The sequence below is a fragment of the Asparagus officinalis genome, chromosome 5 (assembly GCF_001876935.1).
Source record: "Asparagus officinalis chromosome 5, Aspof.V1, whole genome shotgun sequence".
NCBI classification, from domain to species: Eukaryota; Viridiplantae; Streptophyta; class Magnoliopsida; order Asparagales; family Asparagaceae; genus Asparagus; species Asparagus officinalis.
Window position 1 is genome coordinate 53525806 of NC_033798.1, and position 18672 is coordinate 53544477.

The following is an 18672-nucleotide window of genomic DNA, read 5'->3' on the forward strand; positions in this document are numbered from 1 at the left end:
TCATCCTTGGTATGGATTGGTTGTCTTCCTACCATGTTAGCATTGATTGCTTTGCGAAGACAGTCAAGTTGCGAGCGTCCGACGGGTCCGAGATGATTGTAGCCGCCTCTCAGGGCAACCGACTTGCGGAGTCATTTCTGGCGTACATCGAGGAGGTGATGCGACGGGATCAGGGTGCTGAGTTATTAGAGACTAGAGTTGTCTCAGAGTATCATGATATCTTCCAGGACATACCTGGGTTACCTCCTGTAAGAGAGGTCGAGGTTTGTATTGAGTTGCAGCCAGGTACAGCCCCGATATCCCGCGCACCCTATCGCATGGCACCAGCTGAGATGAGGGAGCTTCAGACCCAGTTGGACGAGTTGTTAGCTCAGGGTTTTATTCGCCGGAGTCATCGAGTTTTGTATTGAGTTGCAGCCAGGCACAGCCCCGATATCCCGCGCAACCTATCGCATGGTGCCAGCTGAGATGAGGGAGCTTCAGACCCAGTTGGACGAGTTATTAGCTCAGGGTTTTATTCGCCGGAGTCATTCTCCGTGGGGCGCGCCGGTCCTCTTCGTGAAGAAGAAGGACGGTAGTATGAGATTATGCATAGATTATAGAGAGTTAAACAAGGTCATTATCCGGAATAGGTACCCACTACCTAGGATTGATGACTTGTTTGACCAGTTGTAGGGAGCGCAGTATTTCTCGAAGATTGATCTTCGTTCTGGCTATCATCAGTTGCAGGGTCGGGAGATGCCACTACCTAGGATTGATGACTTGTTTGACCAGTTGCAGGGAGCGCAGTATTTCTTGAAGATTGATCTTCGTTCTGGCTATCATCAGTTGCGGGTTCGGGAGATGGATATTCCCAAGACCGCTTTCCTTACTCGATACGGATCTTTCGAGTTCTTGGTCATGCCATTTGGGTTGACCAATGCACCCGTGGTATTCATGGACTTGATGAACCGGGTTTTCCGTCCCTTCTTAGATTAGTTTGTGATCGTTTTCATTGATGATATTCTCATTTACTCGAGATCGGAGGCAGATCACGAGGAGCATCTACGGATAGCGTTGAGGACTCTACAAGAGCATTAGCTGTATACCAAGTTCAGCAAGTGCGAATTTTGGCTTTCAGAAGTCAGATTTCTTGGCCACGTCATTAGTAGAGAGGGCATAGCAGTGGACCCAGCCAAGGTCACGGCAGTTCTTGATTGGGAGCCACCGAAGACGGTGACAGAGATTCGTAGCTTTTTGGGTTTAGCTGGATATTACAGGAAGTTCATTCAGGACTTCTCGAAGATTGCGACACCGATTACACACCTTAGGAAGAAGGGTGTACAGTTCATATGGAGCATGGAGTGCTAGAAGGCCTTTGATATTTTAAAGGCTAAGCTGACTACAGCGCCGGTTTTGACTATTCCGAGCAGCGATAGGACATTCGTCGTATATACAGACGCATCGTTGGCAAGCTTAGGAGGCGTATTGATGCAGACTCAGAGGGTAGTAGCTTATATCTCAAGGCAGTTGAGGGTGCATGAGCAGAACTATCCCACTCATGACTTGGAGTTAGCAGCAGTGGTATTTGCACTGAAGTCATGGAGGCACTACTTATATGGAGTACAGTTTGAGTTGTTCACAGACCATCAGAGTCTGAAGTACCTCTTTTCTCAGAAGGAACTCAATCAGAGACAGAGGAGGTGGTTTGAGTTTATCAAGGACTACGAGTTCGCGATTCAGTATCATCCGGGGAAGGCGAACGTCATAGCAGATGCCTTGAGCAGGAAGCGTCGACATCGGATTTCAGCTTTGAGGTGTTCATTACATCAGGATCTTATCACTCTTAGCCAGTTTGATTTTAGACCCGAGATTGGAGGAACCAGTGCATTTTTAGGAGCTGTGTCAATGCAGTCATCTTGGAGTGACAGAGTTGTCATAGCTCAGTTGGGAGACTCTTGGATTCAAATCGAAAGGAGGAGATTTCCAAGGAGCCTAAGACTGATTGGATCATTGGAGCAGATGGAGGTCTCCGGATGAAGGGCAGGCTAGTCATACCAGCCAGTGCCGAGCTGAAGAGAGAGTTACTTGATGAAGCTCATCGTACTCGGTACACAGTACATCTAGGGACTACTAAGATGTACAAGGACCTGAAGAGACACTTTTGGTAGAGTGGTATGTGAAGGGAGATTTCAGAATATGTGGCTAAGTGTTTTATCTGTCAGTAGGTGAAGGCAGAGCATCAGAGACTGACAGGAACACTTCAACCTTTACCCATTCCAGAGTGGAAGTGGGCAGACATTTCTATGGACTTCATTGTAGGGTTGCCAAAGTCGAAGAAGGGGAATGATTCAGTTTGGGTAATTGTGGACCGATTGACGAAGTCGCCACATTTCATTCCAGTGAGGACTACCTATACTGTCGAGGCATATGCGAGGATATTTATCCGGGAGATAGTTTGACTTCATGGAGTTCCAGACACGATTGTATCAGATCGGGGTTCGATGTTCACTTCGCACTTTTGGAAGAGTTTCCAGGACTCTTTTGGCAGCAGATTATCATTCAGCAGTGTTTTCCACCCACAGACGGATGGTCAGACAGAGAGAGTAAATCAGGTGTTGGAAGACATGTTGCGGGCTTGTGTCATTGACTTTCAAGGCAGCTGGGAGGATCACATTCCATTGATAGAGTTCGCTTATAACAACAGTTATCAAGCGACAATCGGTATGGCTCCGTATGAGGCATTGTACGGGAGACCCTGTAGATCACCAATATGTTGGGCAGAGCCGAAGGATAGCTTGATGCTTGGACCGGAGCTGGTGAGGCAGACCACCGAGAAGGTAGCATTGATCAGGGAGCGGATTCTAGCCGCTCAGAGTCGGCAGAAGAGCTATGCAGATAAGAGGCGAAGACCCTTGGAGTTTCAGGTTGGGGATTCAGTTATGTTGAAGGTATCGCCTATGAAGGGCGTGCAGTGATTCGGACGACGGGGGAAGCTTACGCCGAGATATATTGGACCATTTCAGATTTTAGAGCGCATTGGAGTTGTGTCATACCGACTAGATCTTCCAACATCAATGTCTAGTATACACAATGTATTTCATGTTTCTATGCTCAAGAAACACTTGCATGATGAGGAGCAGCAGCGAGTATTGGATACACCAGAGATTGAGCTTCAGGAGGATTTGACTACTGTCGAGATACCAGTTTGTATTCTTTCCAGAGAGGACAAGAGACTTAGAAACAAGGTAATTCCCTTGGTGAAAGTTCAGTGGAACCGAGGAGGCATTGAGGAGATTTCTTGGGAGCACAAAGAGGATTTGCGTCGCGACTACCCACACCTGTTTGAACAGGTAAATTAAAATTTTATGATACGTATTGGATTTTTCACCCGATGTACTAGTTCCACTAGATTAGGGTTTGAACGGGAATATTACCATTTTAGATAGTTAAGTATAAATATCTCTATATGTTTATCTGGAAGTTCATGTTGTGAGATGTGCATAGTTTCCGAATTTCGAGAACGAAATTCTTCTAAGGGGGGAGAATGTAGAACCCCGTAATTTTTATATGAATATATGTGAATTATTAGTAAATAAATAATTCTTTTATGATAAATAGCTTGAGGTCATTGATATACATGATAATAAGTTATTTGAGATGATATGAGAGTTTGGGTGTAGAGTTTTGTGCGTTGGTTTTGCAAATTAGCAAAACATGCACAAAAAACTGAATTTTTCCAGATCAGTCGACACTGATACGCTGATTTCTAGTTTTTCAGGTTTCGGATCTGTTTTGATTTGGTTCGGGTTTGGGTCGGGTTTTTTGGTTCGGGTTTGGGTCGGGTTTAGCTGTTCATATATATTCTCCTTCACCCGAAATCATCCCCTTTCATCTTCAGATCAGAGAAAACTCTAGCCCCCTCTCCCCTATCTTAAACCCTAGTTTTGTTCTTGGTGATTTGGGGGAGAACTTGGAGGATTTTCGTCGAAATATTCACATTGCAGCAAAGGGGATCCACTCTCTCTCAGATCCAGGAGTTGTTCATCACCCAGAGGCGAGTAACATCTCGCCCAACTCTGTCCCTTTTGTTTTACACGAATTTATTGAGTTTAATGAGTTTTTATTAAGCCAAAAACGTATTTTTAGTACAAAGAATAAATCTTCATGGTATATGATGTGAAGTATTGAGCTTCTCAGTTTATAAAAAGATCACCAATGTTTTATTAAAGAGATCTAGATCTGAAAATGTTTGACAAGAGTTATTTCATGATTTATTGATTTCAAAACGTATCAAACATGTTTTTATGTGTTTAAGGTTTTTGATAAATGTATACATGTAGATCTTTCATTCCAGTTTGGTACATATATGTTAATATCAGTATTTTTCATGCTTGGGATTGATGGGGATGAGTTTAGATCAACTTTTGGGTGAATAATAACCTGTGCAGAGTTTCTACAGTCAATCAGTCGACTGATCAGTCGACCGACGGGCTGAAATCTCAGTCATCAGTCGACTGATCAGTCGTTAGATCAACTTTTGGGTGAATAATAACCTGTGCAGAGTTTCTACAGTCAATCAGTCGACTGATCAGTCGACCGACGGGCTGAAATCTCAGTCATCAGTCGACTGATCAGTCGACTGATGGGTTTATTTGGTTTTCCCAGCTCCACAGTTGACAGATCGGTCGACTGGTGAGCTGAGGCTGTGCTGCCTAAGCTTGTCAGTCGACACATGAGTCGACTGACGTCATCAGTCGACACCTCAGTCGACTGATGAGTTGTTTTACAGATTCTTAAATCTGTTTGAGTTGCTTTTCGGGGTTGCCTCGATGACCTGACACTAGTTCACCATGTTAATGATTTATCTGTACATGTGGGTTGACTTTTGACACAAGTTTAGATATGTACACCGAGACGCGTGTGAGTATAGAATATGTATATCAGTCCGCATATACTTTTCACAGTTACACAGTCCTCGTGTTGGACTATAATCCATAGAAGTCCTCGTGTTGGACTATAATCCATTTTTGTCCTCGTGTTGGACACTTGCCACTTATTCCATGTGTTTGGAAAACCACAGTATCTAGTTCCTGTATCGGACATATTTCTTAACCCTGTATATGACTTTCTCACAGGAGTTTTATGACATGACACTTATGTAGATTATGACATGATAACATGATACTCATGTAGGCTATGACATGGCACTGTATTTATGCTCTGGGGTTTGTTGTATTTCTTTTATTATTGTTCCTGTACTAGAACTTTGGGTTTGGTGTTTAGGAATTTACAATTTGAGATACAAGGTATATACATGAGGGTTTCCTTGTTTGGATTATTTCGCTCGACGTACCTACGCTCGTGTTGTAAATTCCTAAATACTAAAAATCCTCTTTAGTAAGATCAATGATTTTAGATCTATTATGTATTATCTATATTTTCTTATACAACGAGCCCTGTTCCCTTGGGGTTGGTTGTGATGTTGCTCGCTAGCGCTTTGACGCTCGTTGTCCCTCCCCCTTTCAGGTAACGAGCCAGGAGCCCGGAGAGTCGCAGGTTGATGGCGACACACTTTAGTGTTCAGCTGTCTATTTTAGCTATGTTTTATTTTGGAGCTCCACTGTAGTTTCGTTTGACATTTGAGGACTATTCTCTAGATGTTGTAAAGGTTGTATGCCTTATTTCCTTTACTCAGATATTTGTACTTGAGACTTGTTGAGTATTCCAGTTATCTATTCAAACATTGACTATGTATTTCTGTATGTTGGATGATGAGATATCAATGTGATCGCTATCACTTCATCAGTTATTTCTTGTATTATCATTTACTTGCTTTTGTACCTACACCTATTGTTGACTCTACTAGATAGATGTTAATTGTGATGGTGAAACATATTATTACACGGTGTGGTACATGGTAGGTTTGACATTCTTGGTTTCACCTTGGACTGCAGCCTTGTGTGAACCCAGGGACGTCACACAAATGGACGTGAAAAATACATTTCTCAATGAAGAATTTGATGAAGAGATCTATATGGACCAACTTGATAGTGTGGCCAAAGGTCAAAAGTGCAAAGTCTACAAGCTCCGCCGATTTGTTTATGGCCTGAAACAATCTTCAACATAATGGAACCTCAAATTTTATTGAGCCATTATAGCAATTGTGTGTAAATCAAGAGGTCCAAAGATGGTTTAGTAATCTCATCTTTGTATGTGAATGACATACTCTTTGGCTGGAAATAAAAGGGAGTTGATTGATACCACTAAAACGTGGTTATCTTTTAATTTTGAGATGAAGGATATGAGTGAGGCTAGTTATTTTCTTGGAGTAAAAATTGTTAGAGATCCCTCTAAAAGACTTCTTCATTTGTCTCAAGAGGCTCACATTAAGAAGATGCTTGAGCGATATCAAATGTATAACTGCAAACTCATTTATACTCCCGTGAAGAGAAATTTGAGCCTAAGCGTTGATATAGGTCCTAACTCTCCAGAGGAGAAGAAAAGAATGTCAAGATTCCCCTATTCCAAGATCATCAGAAGCCTCATGTACACCATGATGTATAGAAGACTCAACATATGTTACGATGTTAGAATTGTCAGGCGGTTTCAAGCAAATCAATGACATGCGCATTAGAAGGCGGTCAAGAGGATTTTGAGATATCTTAGAGGGACATTAGACTACGTGTTATGTTATTATGGTAGAGATTTGCGCTTAGTATTATAGTGATGCTAATTGGGGAAGTGGTCTAGATGAACGCAAATTGACATCGGGATATGCTTTTCTGCTCAACAATGGTGCTATATCTTGGAGCAGTAAGAAACAATCTTGTGTTGCTTTATCTACCATGGAGACTAAGTACATAGAAAGATCTGCAGCAATGCAAGAAGCTATTTGGTTGAGGAGATTCATGCGGCACTTAGAGATTGTTACTTACGTATCTAACCCTATGAGAATCAACTGTGATAGCATGGCTGCACTTGCTTACTCTAAGGATCCCGAGTACCATGGGAAAACCAAACACATATAACTGAGATATCACTTCATTAGAGATAGATAGCACAGACGGAGGTGGTCTTACAACATATTTTTACGAGTAAGATGGTAGCAGATCCATTTACCAAGCATATTACTAAGGGTTTATTTCACATGTTAAATCTCAAGGAATGCGTAGAATATGGTTGTACCTACGATTTGTGAACTACTATGTGATTTGTATTAGGTGATGATACATTCATTGCACGCGTACTTTTGATTATATTGAGTAGATATATATGATTGGTTCGCACATGTGTACTTTTGATTATATTGAGTAGATATATATGATTGATTCGCATATATCTGTGTCACAATATCATTTAACAAGTAGCACATTTTAAGAAGTACGTTAATAAGTTAATATTTACTCTCTCACACGAGCAATCACCTTTGGCGTTAATGGAGTAAACGAAGATGGGACATAAGTTAGTCATAGCGCTAAGAAAGCGGTTGTAATTTAAAATTATGTCACCTTGGTAAGGACCAAGATAAGGCTTTTAAGAGAATAATGAGCTGATATGAATATCTCCCATCATTAATAAAACCTATATATAAAGCCAAGTGTAAGAAATTTATTTTGCGCCATTGCACACGAGCAAATGAGAATTTCGAGTTAGGCGCTTGTGACGTGAATGAACTAACACTTGTACAGTGTTCATAGTTTAAGACATGCACTCTGAATTGACAGTGCTTTCCTCCGCAACATGCATTTCATACTGTATGTGCTTAGCGACCAAATAAGAAAGTGAGTGAATAGGTCCCTATCACTGTGTGAGTCATGGAGGTCATAAACTAATCTCATTTGTAGCCAATGTGACTTTGACTATATCATTAAGTGGAGAGTTAACATTAGCTACTCTAGTGTGTTACACATGATCATGATTGACGGGACATTACTAGCCAAGCAGTTAGCTGAAGGCGAAAGGAAAACTAATTTCGAATTACATACATCACTTATATTCACTAGCTAGCCAGTTGTGTCGTTTTAATACGAACGGACACAACTGTGGATACATGTAAAGTTTAACATGATTTGAGCGTGGGTCTAGTGAAGGATTTAGATACGCTTAATTTTGTATTACCAAATAAATCAGGGATACTATAATACACTACTGTTTGACTGTTTTCTTATTTTAGGGTAGATGCCTCCATCCCACTCCTAACGGTTTCTAGTTTGCAGCTCGCAGCTCTCAAGTGCAGGTATATTCGCTTGTCGCTTGACTCATTTGTCTATATGAACGTGACTCAAAGTTTGGCTACTACAACATGACGGATTGGTCATCCCCATCACGTGCAAGCGAGAGATGTAGGCAGTGGGGTCGTGCCCCACTAACGTTGCCATCCAACTTTTGTGGCAAGTACATGCCCTGAATATCTTCCACTTCAAAAACGTAACAAGGAAAATGAACTCTCTCTTCTACCTAACGCACGCGAGAGAAAAAGATTTGAGGGCCAAAACTAGCGAATTCTGAAAGACGTTTGAGCGGTAAATTATACCCTTGGCTCCTCTTGATAATTAAGGGTTCGACAACAAATAAAGCGGAGGACGTGAATCCAGCCAGTGGTGAATATGATCATAGAACGATTCGAATAGGTAACATACTAAATTCCGCAATCTTCAATTCTTAGATTTGATGATTATTATCTATTTCTTACAAATATGAAAACAATATCATAACTTATTGGAGAAAAGAGAAGAAAATAAAAACTAAAGAGGCCATTATTTCATTCCTGCCGAGCTCTGAATTCAGACCTTACCTAATCAATACATTAAAATCCCTTCCACAAAAATTTTATAACTATCAAAACTTACTATCTCCTACTGTCATAAACTTCAATCCTGCCATGGGTCGTTCTCAGTCCTCACTTCAGAAGGCTCAACCACCTCTGACTCTCCTGCTGCCTCAGACGATCCAACTTCTGAGCTCGATTCAGAGTCGGCGTTTCCCTCTTCTCCTGACTCTGATCTTCCCCATCTTCCACCGAGGGCAATAGCCATCATCTCATAGATTTTGTTACCCAACTCCGTGGGGCTATCAGGCTGCATAATTTTTTGAGCAAAGCAAACAGTAAGTACTTGGAACAAAACATTGCTAGATCCATTTAGTCCCACATTCAATAAATCAGGAGTCATTTGCGGGTTCAGAAGACATTTCTCTTTAATATCTAGGTTTAAAGGGTGAGTTTACATCTCTTACAAATATTATCAGAGTCAAACCCATCTTCCAAATTGCAACTTGCAAGTTAGCATTGTTCGCCCGATACTTGTCTATTGTTAATGGAGTGGCGCGCTTGAGGGCATCATGACTACGAAATTGTGGTGTATACTAGGATCAAGGTCATCGATAGTGGATAGTTTCGAGTAGCGGTGAAACACCGCCAAGGCAATTTGGGCTATTGTGGCAAATTAGTGGCAAAAAGCGCAAAGTAGATATGTATAAATATTTAAAAAATTAAAGAAAAACTAGAAAACCTAAAAATGCAGTACTTGATTTAAAGAAATCCTAAGCATGAAATAAACATGAAGCTACCACATAATATCGAAGTGGACTAGAGAAGTCAGAGAGTCGTCATCTTCGAGAAGATAGAGCTGAGCGGTAAGAAAACTGCACTAGGAGCACACTACAAGAGGTGCGAGGTGTTGTGCCGGTGAGAGGCATTGAGGGAGGTACCGGAGGCTATGAGAAGTGGTGGAAGGCGGCGGGAAAACGTCGAAAGTCAAGGGAGGCAATGGGAGGCATCAACCTTTGTAGGGGCTTGTTTTTTTAGAGTTGGATCGCATGAGGGAGACTCGGTAAAGAAAAAATCACGGCCGACAATGACATAAAACATCAGTTCACGCGGATACAGGTTGCGTTTAATTAAAAAATAAACTTAAAATTGCTTTTAAATAGTAGTCAAAAAGAGGATTTTACCCGCAATCACCTGCTATTCACCGGTATGGCGCGTTATTAGCCGCTTTTGTGAGCAGAAAACGCATACTCCGCAAAATACCACTGCTATTGGGCGATATTGGGCGATATCGTTGCGAAAAGGGCCGCTAACGTTATTAGCGCCGCTACTTACCGCTATTTAACAATGCCTAGGACCCTTAGTCCTGCATTGTGTATATGGGTAGTCAATTGTGAATTCCCTCCCCCTAACACTAGCTTGGCTTGGTTTGGTAAAGGGAAAGTAAAAAAGGTAAAAGTCAAAAGAGGGGCAAAAAACTAAGGTGTGTTTGATGGAGGGTTTTTTGAAGAGAAGGTAGAGTAAGGTGAGGTGAGAAAGAGTAGGGGACAACTTAAAATCAATAGGAAATGAGGAGAGAGAAAAATCCCTCCAAATTGGAAGGGTTTAAGAAAAGAGAGAACGAATTATAAATAGATGTTTTCCTCCTCTCCTACCAAGTAACAAACACAAGATGTATATACTTTGTTGCACCTCATTGCACCTTAATTTACATTCCCCCTCAGGAACCCCTTACCAAACCAGCCTAAAGGGTGAGATTTTCTAGGTCTCTTACAAATGGTATCCAAGTAAACCCCATCTTTCCAGTTGAAAGTGACCAAACTTTGCCTGGTACTAGTCTACGGAAAAGACAAAAGGTGAGTCCAGATTGTAGTGTTCAACTAGGACTAGACTTAGACTAGTGTAAAGTCAGCCCATGCGATGTCAGATTGTGGAAGCATGGTGGTATATTGGGATCTATGCAATTCCCATATGGGATGTAAATTGTGGGTTTATACAAAATTTAGGTTCTCCCTCCTGACAACTAGAGTTTAGGATGAGTTATCCTCGATCTCTCCCAAATGGTCCCAGAGTCAACCCCTTCTAAAGTCAACCCCAGTTATAGTTTAGCACAAACGCAAAATGCTCACACTTGGTTTGCAATGTTTCAATCTGAACTATACTCGTGCAAAGCCGGCCCGTGTGAGTGCAGGGGAGTGGAAGAATGATAGTATGTCAGAATTCATTAGTCCTACACCGACTAATTTGAAAGTCAATTATGGGTTCATAAAGAGTTCCGGTTACCCTCATTTGATAGCTAGCTTTCAGGTCTGGGTAATAGGCCTCTCATACTGATAACAGAATATGACAAGAAGGTTTAGATAGCCTTACAGTGAATCCACTGGCAATAAGAGCTGTATCATACAATAGATCAACAGCCCTCGTGGCTTCCCCACTGCTTGGGTCGTTCTTGCATGCAGCCTGCAGATTCTATCGAGTTATGACACGTACTAGTAATAAAATAATAAAGATGGAAAAAAAAGATGATTTATGCAAGAAATATTACGTTTAGGTCTTTAATGATGGGATGGTCTGGATTGATTTCTAGAATTCTCCTTCCTCTCATGAACTCTAAACTTGATGTATCACCAAGAGTCTGCGCTTTCATGAGCCTACATATCACAACCAAAGTAGCTGATTGACAATTCATAAAGGAGATGAATGAGGAACTAAGATGAATAACCTCAATACAGAAAGATAATTCTACCTTTCCATGTTAGCTGACCATCCAAACTTGCCAGAAACAAGTACGCAAGGAGAAGCGCTAAGCCTCTTTGAGACTTGCACTTTAGCTACCTTGTCACCAAGTTGTTGCTTTATCCAATCACACAACAAGTTGAACTCCTGTTGGTTCTCCCTTTCTTTTACCTCATCCGCATCACCTGAGTCAGAAATCATTGTCAGCAGTGATATCCCAAATTATATTACGTACTGACTTGATCAACATATTTCAGTGAAACACTAACCAAGTTCTAGATCTTCCTTGCTGATGTCAACAAATTTCTTTTCCTTGTATGTCTGCAAGTTCTGGATTGCAATTTCATCAATCGGCTCCACCAAATATAGAACCTATAAGAGATACAAAATAGTCAGATGAAACGCATAGTTAGACAAAGAGTTTATGAACAAGTACCTTAAGAATTGAATGCTTACTTCTATGTCTTTCTGGAGCAACTTTTCCAAGAATGGGGCAGTTTTGGCACTTTTAAGGCTATCTGTTGCCAAGTAATATATAGCCTTCTGGCTCTCTGGCATGTTCTCAACATACTGATCTAAGCTTATCAAATCTTCTTCACTTTTAGAAGAATAGAAACGCAACAAAGGAGCAAGACGCTTGTGATTCCCAGAGTCCTCAATCAAACCTAATTTCAGAAGCTTGCCAAAGTTCTCCCAGAAACTTTTGTAGTCCTGCAACAGAGATAAAAGTTGGTAAAAACAAAAAAGTTAAAGCACATGATACACTGCCTAAAGTCATCTCTGCCCACCGCTTTATTTTCAGATTCAGATATCTCTTGAATCATGTCAAATGTTTTTCTAACAAGCCTTTTCTTCATTATTCTCACCTGCACCAAAGAGTAAATGTATAAATGAGTCAGCATGGTAAAGGGCAATTGGTGAATTATAACGGACAATGTAAAAATATATCTCCAGCTTACAATTCGACTTTCTTGAAGAATTTCACGAGAAACATTAAGGGGAAGGTCATTTGAATCCACAACACCCTTCACAAAGCTCAAATACCTCGGGAACTGCAATTTGATCATAACTAATCAGCAACTAATACACTGACCGACCAAAATAACCAAAGTCTCGAATAAACACACAAGTCATAAGAGACATTACATATACCAAAAAAGTACAGTTGTAAACATAACTTATTTCTAAGTTGATTAACTTACCAGCTCACCATCAAAATCATCTGAAATGAAAACACGCTTGACATACAAGCGTATGTTCTTTGTCTTTGAATTAACTACATCTTCATTGTTCAATGGTGCCATTCCAGGTATATATAGGACACTTCTAAATTCCACCTCCCCCTGTTAAGTTGAAAACCATGTAAATGATGAAATTTTCAACAAGAAATCACTTAAATCACCTTAACATAACATCTAGCATAGTTTCCCACTGCATACCTCAGTTGTGAAGTGGATATGTGCAAGAGGATCTAAGAATTCATTAAATGTATTCTTGTAGAACTCATTATATTCATCCTTTTCAACCTCCTTCGGGTTTCTCATCTGCATATACATAACAAAGACATGAAGTTAACGGTTTGCTAAATAATACACATAAGATTGGATCACAAACACAATACCCCTAAAGGGACTGATCAAGAATTATAGGGAGGAAACTCCACATTTACAAATTATCTTCAGAAACATATGCAGGTCATAAGTTATGTAGTTACCCATATAGGCTTTGTTTCATTAGCCAACTCCCAGTCCCAGTATTTCTCCGTTACTGTTTTCTTTTTCTTCTTTTCACCCTGCCAAGATAAAGAAACAAACTAGCTTAGTTATGATAATCGAACGAAAGAAAAATGACAACACTACTGACACCATATTAGTTTATATACCTCAGGTTTCTCTTCTTCACCTTCTTTTGGTTCTTCCTCCTCTTCCACCTATAAAAAAATTACAACAAAACATCCTTGAACTGAGCGAAAGAGTTAACATACTAAACAATTCGGAGCAGACAAACTGCCACAATCCTTCAACTTCATCAATGACTAGAAAATTCTTGATGTCAAGTAATCACACTTACCTCTACAGTTCTTGATTTCTCTTGCCACGTAAATATGGGGAAGGGCACAAACTGTGAGTAGTTCTTTACCAATCCTTGGACCCTCGTGGGTTCCGCAAATTCAAACTTCTCATCAGGCTGACCAGTTAGGGAATATCTTAGGACCATCGCAAAGAATTGAGACACCAAAATATGAGAGCATAAGGAGAAGACATACTCTGAGATACAGGGTAATTTCAGTTCCACGCCTTAACAATTTCTCTGGGTCTGATTCTTCTTTTATCACATATGAGCTACTGTCAGCCACTGCTTCCCATACATATTGCTTATCTGACTTTGGACTTTTTGTTGACACAACAACCTGTGCGCCAATGATCCCAATTTAGTACAAAAACCTCAATTAAACTAATGATTGAAAGAAATATAGAAGTCCTATCACACATGTCAAACCACCCAACAATTCTAGCAAAATGAGATAGTTTGTTAGAAATAAGATTAGTTTTCAGTTAACATGATCCTACTTTGCCAGTCTACTATCTTCCAAAAAACTTGAGGCATTATCTGGTGCGATTAAACTTGCCTCTGATTGTGTTCATTAGTATAAGACAGATGATTTACCCTTTCAGCAACAAGGAAAGCCGAATAGAATCCAACACCAAACTGGCCAATCAAACCATTGTCTGCTCCAAGATCTTTGTTTTCCTAGTATAATAGACACAAGTAGAAAGCCAAATTAACTAGTGAATAAAAGCACAAGAAGAAGTATTTTGCAGGAAAATTATTTTTGAATTCAATGGTAGATGAGACCTTATCTATCAGGAACAGGACCAAAGAATATACCTTAAGGGCTTGTAAAAACTTTGATGTTCCACTCTGAGCAATGGTTCCAAGGCAGTCAATCAATTCTTCTTTGGTCATCCCAATACCAGTATCTCTGTAAATCCAAAGAAGCTTGTTAATTTGCATGAGTAGATTAATTTGCACATTCATGCTAATGGCAAGGAAAAAGTGAATTCTTACGTAATAGTGATAGTCCCATTTTCTGGATCGGGCTTGATGCGTATCTCCAAGTCACCAGCATCACCCAGTAGAGAAGGGTCAGTTACACTTAAAAATCTCAACTTATCTAGTGCATCACTTGCATTGCTGAAACAGATGTAGACCAAATAAGTTATGACTCTTGACATCATAACGAAAGATAACAATTTTTGGCACATAAACCAACAGAGAAGTCGCAAAGCAATAAAGAACCTGTATCCATCAAAATTAGAACTAGCTATTGTGTTGCCAAACACATTAAGGCACTTAAATATCCTTGCATTTTAGCTGTTTCATCTTTGTTGAGAAGCAATACTGGAAATTACATGGAAGTTAGAATACCGAGGAAAAACAATCGGAGTGTTGGGCGATTTTCACATCTGGAGAGATCTACCATAAGAAAAATCCATTTATGAATAACTGATATTAACTCTACCAATATGGAAAACCATTATCATACAACAGAGGTTGCACAGGTACAGATCAGGTGCGGATATAGAAATCATAAATTTGTACAAGACTGGCCCACACACGCACACGCACGCGCACAATAAAGATAGAATAAACTAAAGTGGATTGAGGGCTTTGCCCACCACTTTTTTTATCCATTGGATTTTCTTTAAGATTTGTATTGGTGTGTGATACATATCATGACTATCTTTGACATGTGTGCACCATATATATCACACATTAGCACGAATCTCAAAGGAAATCCAACAAATAAAAAAGTTGGTGGACAAGACTCTCAACCCACTTAAGCTTACAAAAGCCTTCCTCCCTCCTGCTCTATACAGGTATGTTCGTATATAATATTTACATTAGATCAAATATTGAATTAAAATACTTATAACATCTGTATGTTTCTTTTACTATCTACAATAATTACGAATCAAGTTACATCAAACTCAGAATTATGGTCTAACAACAAAAGTTCAGTTTTGATTGCATGGGATATGATGGGTATTTCTTAAATCTTTAAGTAATGTGTTTTAGTTTTTGAGCCAAAACCCTAATTGTTTTGAGCTCAGTGTACCAAAAAAAATAGTTTATGGTTATAAGTAATAGGGAAATCAGGTTTGGCTTAGAACCACACGTCCATGGCTTGTCCGCAGTGAATTCATGTCCGACATAGATAGAACACCCATAACAAAGTGTCCCGGTAACCTAGAGCAGACGTAATCAAAGAGACTTATAATGACATCTTCTGCCAGAACAAAAAAGAATAAACACAAGTCAAACAGCCAAACTCAAGATGCCTGATCACAAGAAGCGGATGGAAGTTTGGGTAAGTACTCGAATTTTAATCAGCAAAACATTTAAAAATTCATTAAAGCATAGAACATTGCTGCTAAGAATGCAATCTAAAATATTAGAAAAGCGATCAAACTGCGAAATGAAGTTACTGATTCATTCCACAAGGTCAAATACTTGAGCAAGCTTTAACTTTTAAGTCTGTCAGGATATTACTACACAATTCAGTCTGGAACCTAGTCATATTCAGTTTGAACTCATATATTGATGTTGCAATGAACAAAGTTTCTATATGTACATTCATTACATAAATGTTAGAATTGACTGAAACACATTAGCACTACCCACATAAACAGAACGTCACTTGGAACTTCGAAAAAAAAAAACTTGATGCACCAACCTGACAAGCTCCCGAAGAAATACTTCTTTATGGCTATAGAGACTGTGAACAATTAAATCCATGAGGCGGCTAACCTGCATCATTAAAAAATACAGTCAGTTACTTAAAATTGCAGCATGCCACATATATGACAAGTTGGACTTAATTAGAGAAGGGTACATCACTTACTGCATTAATCACAAATAACTAGACAAGCACATATATTTAGGAATAACTGAAGATGATGCAAAAAAATCAAAAGGAACGCGATCAGTATCAACGTATACAAAGCAACGATCGACATGAACAAGAGACTGGTGAAGATCAGGATCCAAGATTTAGTCACAACTAAAAGAAGTCATAGCTTAATGGCTTGGTCTCTTCAGTGCTAACTAGGCCACAATCTTTTGTCATATAATTGGCTCAATTCATGATATATATTTATAAATATACGAGAAACGGAATTTTCACTGCTAGACAAGAAGTTGATAGAATCCAAATTCATGCCAAATCAATATACGTTAGGTACAATTGGAAAGAAACTGAAAACAATTGCAGAGTAAAAGAAACAGAAATTAATAAGTTACCCCAGTTTCTATGAAAGAAGTCTGAACCATTTAAGCAAATTAAACACAGACCAAACTCAATCTGAAAACAGAAACAACACCCACTTGGACAAAGGGCGTGTTTGGAAAATTGAAAGTGGTTCTGAATGTGTACAAGGCACTTTTTCAAAGGCGTGAAAATGCATCCAGTCATCATACAGGTGTAAAAAAAAAAAAACCCCACCTAAAAAGAAGAAGAAGAAGAAGGAAATCTAACCTCGGCCTGATACTCAAACTTCTCACCACCATCAGAGGTCTCCTCAGCTTCCTTCTCGGCAACAGCAGCCTCACATCGAACCCTCATCTTCCCTTCCCTTCTCCTCTCCAGGTTCCATCTCAGGCTCGCCAAAGCAAAACCTCTGCTTCTTCTCTCAAGAATCGATCGGGGGGCAAAAGAGCTCCCAAATCTCAAGCTTCTGTTTGATGGGGCTGTGGTCAGTGGACGAGAGAGGCTGATGAAGGAAGCGCTCAAGCTCGTGCTCGCCATTAACATTCGACTACTTCTCCTCTCCTGTTATTAGCCTTTTATTTTTTTTATTTTTTTTTCCTCCCTTTCTTCCTTTATTGGGTTTGACAGGGGAACGAAGGGATAGGGTTAAGGGTTTAAAAACTTCTGAATTCAGGAGAGAGGTTTAAAGAGGATGATGTAGAGGGTTCTAGAAACGAGACAGGGAGAGGCGAAGACGATGCCCTAGAGATATTATCGTAATTTCGCGTTTCCTCCGCGGCCTCAAGTATTGGAAATGGACGCGAGAGGATTTGATGGACGGCTGGGATGGTGTCAGTACAATCATTTTTTTTTTCTTTTTGTGTTATTTAGCGCTAGTCCCTCAAATCTATGAAATTGTTCATTTGTTCCTCAAACCCTAGTGTTACTTGCCATAGAGTCCCTTTATGATCAAACACTCGGCAAATTTGTTTTTTTTTTTTAAGAATTATTGCAGTTTGGCACCCTAAAATATATACTTTCTTACACTTTGATATTGGAGAGTTTTTTTTTGATACTTTGATACACAAAATTTTATAACTTTTTGCACTTTCACATTTCGATACGCCAAAGTTTGCAACTTTTTTTTACCATTTAATTATACCAAAAAGATTGCATAGTTTTTGACCTTGATACCTTAAAGTTTACAAATTTTTTAATTTTGATATACTAAACTTTAGGGTATCAAAGTGACAAAAACAAAACTTTAGGGTATCCAAGTGAAAAAAGTGAAACCTTTATATTAACAGAAGTGTTACTAGAAAAAACTTTAATGTATCAAAGTTATAAATATGTAAACTGTAGGGTATCAAAGTGTTAAAATACTTTGGAGTATTTAAGTTAAAAAAGGTGTAAATTTTAGAATACTAAAGTGAAAATAACCCTTTTAGGTATGAATTAAGAGATATTTTGATTATTGATGCACCAAATTGCAAGACTCCTTAAGAGTTTAGAGACTAATGAGCAATTATTGGGATTCAAGGCACTAATATGGAATTATTGAAGATTTGAGGAACTAATGAGCGATTCTTGAGATTTGAAAGACTAGTATGAAATTATTAAAGATTTGAGGGACTAATAGTAAGTAACCTTTTTTTTAACGAAAAACATATGTACAATTTTTCGCCATTCATCTTAGGGGGTGTTAGTCACATAGAACTTAAATCTGAAACTGGGATAATCTGTGGGATAAATTTTTAAGGTGTTAGTCACATAGAATTAGGAAATGTGATATTTTTTTTATAGTGTTAGTCAAGTAGAACTTTTATAGAACTAGAATTGTATTATTTTTTTGGTGTGTTAGTCAAGTAGAATTCTACTTGAATTAGAATTGGGATAATTTATCATAATTATCCCACTAATTTTACTACCTATATAT

At 39.3% G+C, this 18672-nt stretch overlaps 1 protein-coding gene across 1 annotated transcript; it reads right to left on the bottom strand.

Annotated features, from left to right (window-relative positions):
- Positions 8619 to 17505, bottom strand: LOC109843270 (heat shock protein 90-5, chloroplastic). Its single transcript, XM_020412200.1, has 19 exons — positions 17025 to 17505; positions 16224 to 16297; positions 14555 to 14680; positions 14375 to 14468; positions 14153 to 14236; positions 13752 to 13895; positions 13556 to 13672; positions 13368 to 13415; positions 13200 to 13277; positions 12925 to 13029; positions 12688 to 12828; positions 12445 to 12537; positions 12274 to 12351; positions 11942 to 12196; positions 11755 to 11857; positions 11496 to 11670; positions 11295 to 11400; positions 11120 to 11209; positions 8619 to 9059 (listed from the first exon to the last, which is right to left on the bottom strand). The coding sequence occupies exons 1-19, from the start codon at positions 17298 to 17300 to the stop codon at positions 8853 to 8855; spliced, it is 2394 nt and encodes a 797-aa protein (XP_020267789.1). The 5' UTR covers positions 17301 to 17505; the 3' UTR covers positions 8619 to 8852.

Excerpts from the sequence above, each read along its gene's own strand:
- LOC109843270 (XM_020412200.1), bottom strand. The coding sequence starts at position 17,300 with ATGTTAATGGCGAGCACGAGCTTGAGCGCTTCCTTCATCAGCCTCTCT. Across the intron at positions 12,197-12,273 it reads CTGAATCTGAAAATAAAGCG|GACTACAAAAGTTTCTGGGA; the intron begins GTGGGCAGAGAT and ends TCTCTGTTGCAG. Across the intron at positions 11,858-11,941 it reads TGCTCCAGAAAGACATAGAA|GTTCTATATTTGGTGGAGCC; the intron begins GTAAGCATTCAA and ends TATCTCTTATAG.